The sequence below is a fragment of the Sardina pilchardus genome, chromosome 4 (genome assembly GCF_963854185.1).
Source record: "Sardina pilchardus chromosome 4, fSarPil1.1, whole genome shotgun sequence".
NCBI lineage: Eukaryota > Metazoa > Chordata > Actinopteri > Clupeiformes > Clupeidae > Sardina > Sardina pilchardus.
The window spans coordinates 37,059,555-37,067,054 of record NC_084997.1 but is presented as its reverse complement, the minus strand read 5'-3'; the positions used below and the strand labels follow the sequence as shown (position 1 = coordinate 37,067,054).

General features: G+C 43.3%; 1 protein-coding gene across 1 annotated transcript in view; it reads right to left on the bottom strand.

Annotated features, from left to right (window-relative positions):
• Positions 1 to 6,720, bottom strand: part of gtpbp8 (GTP binding protein 8 (putative)) — an 8,797-nt gene extending 2,077 nt beyond the window's left edge. The window contains exons 1-5 of the mRNA XM_062535390.1: positions 6,239 to 6,720; positions 3,300 to 3,398; positions 2,110 to 2,240; positions 924 to 1,023; positions 30 to 148 (exon numbers count right to left, since the gene is read on the bottom strand). Of these exons, the coding sequence (XP_062391374.1) occupies positions 30 to 148; positions 924 to 1,023; positions 2,110 to 2,240; positions 3,300 to 3,398; positions 6,239 to 6,556 (767 nt within the window). The 5' untranslated portion in view covers positions 6,557 to 6,720. The remainder of the gene's footprint in view (positions 1 to 29; positions 149 to 923; positions 1,024 to 2,109; positions 2,241 to 3,299; positions 3,399 to 6,238) is intronic.
• Between the last annotated feature and the right edge of the window lie 780 nt (positions 6,721 to 7,500).

Here is a 7,500-nt window from a genome sequence, read left to right as displayed (position 1 = left end):
GTGTAGGTGTGTGTGTGTGTGTGTGTTACCTGACTAAAAAGGGCTGGGCAAAGCAGTATTTGGTCTGTGTCCTGATGAGGTTCTGCACCTGAAGCAGGTGTGGGAGGAGAAGGCCAGGCCGGACCTTGTCTATTTTAGTCATCACCATCTACACACACACACACACACACACACACACACACACAGGGGGGGAGAGAGAGACCTTGTCTATTTTAGTCATCACCATCTACACACACAGAACAGAGGGAGGGGGAGAGAGAGCTATTTATTCACTCCAGCAGAGATTGATTCACAGATATAGCTATACTGTACATTCCAACTAACATACAGTAGACACCATCAACACCTACAGAGGAAGTCCACTATAGCATATAGCATATAGACAGAGTGGAGGGCACACTGTTCAGCACTTGGGCATTTGCTGTTTCAACAAATCTTCAACCCAGAAAAGTCTACACCAAAAGACTGTGTTCTACTGACACCTGCTGGACTTATCATGACCTGCAGGAGAACCACTTATCATATTCCAAACATATTCCAAATAATTATCAAAGATAAACTATGCAGGTTTGGTGATTCCTTCGCTGTTTTCTCATTTTACTCTTTACTCAGAGCTTCCCCTACAGCTTTAGTGTGTATATTTTACAACACTCCTCAATCGGTTAGTCTGCCTTTTCATGAACATGATCGCGAGGCTCAGTGAACCGGCCCGCTAGCACAAAGTTGCCAGGGTGGCTTTTCCACTCACAGGCACTAGGGGGAAGCGAAACAGCCATCATTCAACTGGGACTCCGAAGCTGTTCAGTTAAGGTAAATTAGGCTAAAAAATAACCTGCTTAGTTCTCCTTTAACTGAGAGACAGACAGACAGACAGACAGACAGAGAGAAAGACAGACAGACAGACAGACAGACAGGTCACTAACCACATAGGGCAGGCCAAACTCCTCGCACATCTCCACGGCAATCAGGTCAGCTCTCTGAGGCCCCACAGAGCCATCCACCAATAGGAACGTCCGCACCAGACTGATAAACAAACAGATAAAACACTGGGACAACAGCACACACAAATGCATGATAACCTCCCTCACTCACATGCATGCATACACACACACTCTCACACCCACACACGATAATTACCTCTCTCACTCTCACTCACATACATGTATACACAGTACACACACACTCACGATCATAGGGAACCTAAGTGACACGCATCTACTTCCGGTCCATTGGACCTAAATCGTGAAAAATTGTACTGTGCATTTCACATATGATGTGTGTGAATCTAAAAGATAATTTTTCACGTCAATAAAGTACTGTTATTCAATAGACTTTAAATGTTAGTTTTGTGCGAATCCGCCCAGTCACCAACATTAAACGAGCAGCTCGCTAGTTAGCTAGTTGTTATGCTAGTTAGTGGTCACATCTTGCAACTATGTACCTTTACTGTAGTTGATGTACAGTCTATGGACGAATACAACTTATTTGGAGTGTTTAATGCTCTGACTCACAGGGGAAGCTCAAATAAGACCTGCTGTTGCTGGTGCCGGTGCTGTGCCTGTGAAGTGGGCTAACGTCACTAACGCGACTGATGTGTTTGTAGTCGCTGGAATTAAGATACTGTATTTCACAATGTAGTAATTCACTAGTTACGAAATGAACTGCAAATGTCTTTACCTGAAAATTTGTCTTTAAAATTGACAAACGTCATATGTGTAATTCATGGCACAAGACGATCGGGACCAGAAAATAATTGGTCTTTCTCCATAGACTCTCTTTTTTTTCCGATCTTAGGTCCAGTGGACCGACCGGAAGGGGCGGAGACTTAGGTTCCCTATTACTTCCCTCACTCACTCGCATGTCTCTGTCTTTCTCACACACACACACACACACACACACACACTAGAACAGGCAATGGGATGTGTGTAGCCTACTTGTCCCGGGTCTGCAGGTAGGGCTCCACCATGTGCACGAAGTCTCTGGGAGCCTTATGGCCGTAGCCAGGCATGTCCACCAGAGAACACACACACACACACACACACACACACACACACACACACACACACACACACACACACTAGAACAGGCAATGAGGTGTGTGTAGCCTACTTGTCCCTGGTCTGCAGGTAGGGCTCCACCATGTCCACGAAGTCTCTGGGAGCCTTATGGCCGTAGCCAGGCATGTCCACCAGAGAAAAGGCCTTGCCCACGCGGAAGAAGTTCATCTTCTTAGTGTGACCCTGGGGTAGAGAGGGAGAGAGAGAGAGAGAGAGAGAGAGAGAGAGAGAGAAGAGAAAAGAAGAGAAGATAAGAAAAGAGAAGAGAAGAGAAGAGAAGAGAAGAGAAGAGAAGAGAAGAGAAGAGATACAGAGAGAGGGGGAGAGAGAGAGACAGGGATAGAGCGAGAGAGAGAAGGATAGAGTGAGAGACAAATGTAGGCTCCATTAACTGAGAGCAGCTGGGTTGTTCAAATACAGTAGGCTCCATTAACTGAGAGCAGCTGGGTTGTTCAAATACAGTAGGCTCCATTAACTGAGAGCAGCTGGGTTGTTCAAATACAGTAGGCTCCACTAAAGGAGAGCAGCTGGGTTGTTCAAATGTACAGTAGGCTCCATTAACTGAGAGCAGCTGGGTTGTTCAAATACAGTAGGCTCCACTAAAGGAGAGCAGCTGGGTTGTTCAAATGTACAGTAGGCTACACTAAAGGAGAGCAGCTGGGTTGTTCAAATGTACAGTAGGCTACACTAAAGGAGAGCAGCTGGGTTGTTCAAATGTAAACTACACTAAAGGAGAGCAGCTGGGTTGTTCAAATGTACAGTAGGCTACACTAAAGGAGAGCAGCTGGGTTGTTCAAATACAGTAGGCTACACTAAAGGAGAGCAGCTGGGTTGTTCAAATACAGTAGGCTACACTAAAGGAGAGCAGCTGGGTTGTTCAAATACAGTAGGCTACACTAAAGGAGAGCAGCTGGGTTGTTCAAATGTACAGTAGGCTACACTAAAGGAGAGCAGCTGGGTTGTTTACAGTAGGCTACACTAAAGGAGAGCAGCTGGGTTGTTCAAATACAGTAGGCTACACTAAAGGAGAGCAGCTGGGTTGTTCAAATACAGTAGGCTACACTAAAGGAGAGCAGCTGGGTTGTTCAAATACAGTAGGCTACACTAAAGGAGAGCAGCTGGGTTGTTCAAATACAGTAGGCTACACTAAAGGAGAGCAGCTGGGTTGTTCAAATGTACAGTAGGCTACACTAAAGGAGAGCAGCTGGGTTGTGTGTGGTGTGGCGTGACGTTGGGTCTCACCGGCGTTTTGGACACTCGGACCTCCACCTCTGGAGCCAATGAGAAGAGAGCTCCGATGAGCGACGACTTCCCAACGTTACTCCGCCCGATAAAACACACCTGTACACCAGTGGCGTGCAGTGAGGTCTGTGGCAGGGTAGGCAGTGGCCATTCACATGTGTAAATTCCATCCATACACTCGCAAATCACTGATTCTTGAGAATTTGCCTAAAACATGTCTCACTAAGAAAAGTGCTGATTCTGTTGGAAATTAATACCATTTCCATGAACAAAAAGAATCAAGGTTATAATCAGGGGGTCCTTTGCACAAAAGTGAGGTTCTTTTAAAGGTTTATTTTATTTTTGTATTAATTTAATGATTATATGCTGGCCCATACCCTACAAAATCAGTTGTCCTCGAATAGGAGATAATCATTTTGACTTGATTAAAAACACTAAAAACAATCATTTAATTGAATGATATCTTTACCACATGAAAGAGTACATTGTATTATGTATTAGAAACTCCAAACAGTACGTTTTGAGCAATATTTACTATTATTTTGTGGCTGCTCAAAATGTGTCCCACATTTTCGTCACCACCGTCAGATATTTATAAAAGGCAATAAAATCAGGCAACTACAAGGTCAACTACATTCTTGAGGACCTCATTTTCAAACCTTCAGCCGTACTGCATGCTTTAAGATCACTCAAGCTCCCATTAGTTTGCTATTTTCTCTTAAAGTTGTTCATATTTTTGGACACTGCTACTGTCACAACCATAACATGTCAACACCGTCTCTTTTGTATACAAAATATTAGATTAGATTATAAAATAAATGTATACTTTTTAAGAAGAGGTTTGAAGTAGCCAGCAATAGGATGCAAACAGGGTGGATAATGTGAACAATTCATGCATATCATGTGAAAGAGTAGATTTTTGTCACCACCGTCAGATGTCACCCTCCGTCAGGTTTTCTGCTTAACGGTGGTGAAAAAAGCCTCCAAATGGTCCTCAACGGAGGCTTTTTGGACCAAATAGTTAAATAAAGTTGTCAAGCAAGACTTGAGTGGTATTCATTTTGGAATTTTATGTTGTAATGAAACCACTGTCAACACCGTCAGATTAGTGTCACACCGTCAGATTCATTTTTCATTTGTTTTAGATAAATATGCTTACAATATGTTTCTTCAGTGGTGTAGTTATTAAAGTAATAGTCTGTTTTAATTCAAAAATATGGTTGTTGGATTTAAAAAGCATACTTTTTCTATTTAGGCCTAAAAAAACGTTGTATAAGTACTGGAAAAATGCCTATTTTATGAAAAAAATACAAAAAGGGGAGGTTGCACCGGTACATTGCTGAACAGCTAAGACCTTGGTCTATAATGACATACCTTCAGATTTTGTAATTTAACTAACTTTTTTTTTTCAAAATTAAAACCTGTTTTAGGCAAATTCTCAAGAATCAGTGAAATATTACTATATTTTCATGGTAATACTCCTCCTACTTAGTCATTTTACAGGTTCAGAGGCGTCACTAGGTGTGCATTTTTAAAAAACATTTATTTTTTACCCTACGGGGGTCCGGGGGTTTCTCCCCCGGGAAATTTTGAAAATTGGGCTGTTAAAGATGCAATTTCAACGTAGTTTGAGAAGGAAATAAGGAAGAAAATTCGTTGGGGTCCTCCTCATCATATTTTAATAACAAATAGCCTAAGCTAATTTCCCTCACTAGACCTACTGGTATTTATGGGGGATTAAGAGGGGGGAAATCGTTTTACAGTAACTGAGACCCAAACTTTTTTTTCTGCCCGTGACATGCTGGATAGGCTAGTGAATACCTGGTGCGTTGTTGGCTTCTTTAGTAGACCTGCTGCAAACGTCAGACATCTTGTAGGCTACTGTTGATGAAATATAACCTCGTTTTCTAGCCTCTCGGTGTACTTGGTTGACCATGGTTCTCCGTCTGGGTTTTTAATTAGCTAAACTACATAAATCCACCATTAATTTGTAACTGTAGGCTACCTCCTCCCTGCTGTTTCATATCTGGAGTTGTCTGAGCTGATGTCCCGAGTCCCGTTGAGGCCGGACTGCCATTGGCTTATCTGCGTTCTAAAGGGAGCGCTTGGCGGGAATAAGCATGCTTATTCTCCCCATAAACTTTCGCATGAATCATGTAATACGCATGCGCAACCTCCGAAATTCGCAGCATTGAAATGAATGGTGAGGCTAGGCAGAGACCTTACAAGCCTACCCTGGCCTTTGGAATTCAAGCAAGCTTTGGGACTGCTTGCTTGGGCGTTCCCATGGTAACCAGGCATGTTTGCTTTGCTGCGTAGTTCAGTGTTGTGAATCGCTGTTTGCGTAAGCCTTCACGTTTGAGTTTTTGACCTTAAATAAGACGTACATTTACTTTTTAGAATTGAAATTGCATTCTAATTGTATTGTTTGTGACTTCAGTGTGAGCCTTTAATAATATTTTTAAAAAATACGTGTCATCCTTCGTTTTAAAATGACATTTACTCAGGGTAGGCACTGCCTACCCTGCCTACCCTGACCGCACGTCACTGCTGTACACACACACACACACACACACGTACACACACAGACACACACACACACACACACAAGCACAGATTAAACAGGAATTTTAAGTGTTGCCAAATGAAACACACTCATCATGGTCTAATACTCAAATGGTCTCTAATCGCAGCCCACCTCCCAATATCAAAACTGGCACGTTAAATGGAACACTCAAACTAACATTCCCAAAAGTTATTGGAAACTTATCATCAGACACATTTCCCATGCTATTCAAGTCACTCTAACACACACAGACACAGGCGGGCGGACACACACACACACACACACACACAGACACAGGCGGACACACACACACACACACACACACACACACACACACACACACACACACACACACACACACACACACACACACCTCTGGCTGCTGTATTTCAGGTACATGGTCCATTCGGACAGCGGAGGAAGTGTAGATGATGGCATGCTTAGCGGAGGGCGTGAAGAGTAGCTCAGCCCGCCGGAGGTCCTCTTCGCTAGGGTGGAACAGCTGAAAGTCCCCCCGGTCCACGCTACGGTCTAGATGACCCTCTAGCGCGCTGAAGGGGAACACGACACGTCGCCGTTTCCTCTCCGGCAGCCGGCTGACCTGCTGGAATGAAGCCTGGCTGTGGTTGCAACGCCGGGTCGGTAGCTGAAACCGAGAGCGAAGCAACAACTTGGGCTGCCACAGGAACATCGTCCTTAGCTACCAGTAGCCACGGTGTAGGCTACTTTCATTTATTTTTGCATACTATTGCTCATTTACTCACTATTGCCGATTGCGGTGCTTCACTTTTGAGACTCAACGACTGAGCAACTTTTAAAGGCAGTGGTTTTCATACTCCATGGCCAATGTCAGTGATAAACAGGTGATAACGTGTGGTGTTTCAACGAAAAGCGTCCGTCTAGAATCATGGTGTATGCCCATAGTTCCGATATTCCATCTTTTCGACAGCCCATGCATTATTATTTCATTGCTATTGTTGATATTACTATTAGACTTATTGCAAGCTTTTCCAACTTTATTTGGAACTATTATTTTTAACTAGTGTAGTGTCATTAGCGACTGTATCACGTTATGTTGCCAAAATAGGCAACATAGCCTATGTCCTTTCTAGTCCTAGGCCTATTTAAAAAGACAAACTCTTAATAAATGCATCAATTGATTTATTGACGTGATATGTTGGTCTGAGAGGTTTAACATTCAGGAGATGAACGAAATAAGTCACTGTCAGTGTAGTTGTGCTTTGCAAGTGTCAAATAGGCCACAACAACACAGTGCAAGGAATGTGTAGACCTATAACATCAAGTCCAGTGAAATATATGGGACTTGCTTATGTCACCAGGAACAATTCTTTGTATGCAATCACTACTTTTCTGCAGGCTACATGTTCATGTCCGTAAGTCATAGGCTAATATGCCCTCTAGTGTTCAAGTAGGCCTAGTGCATTAGGGGGCCAAGCAGCGAAGCTCCATTCTACCTTCTCCTATTGTACTTCTTCCCCTCTGGACATCTAGCAGCCCATAGAACACTCCAGAACCAGAACCAACAACGCTTGGAAACATTATCAGCGTTATTTCACTTCCATAAATCTCTTACAGTAACATGGTCAACGTTTTGATAAATGTGCTCCTAATTAG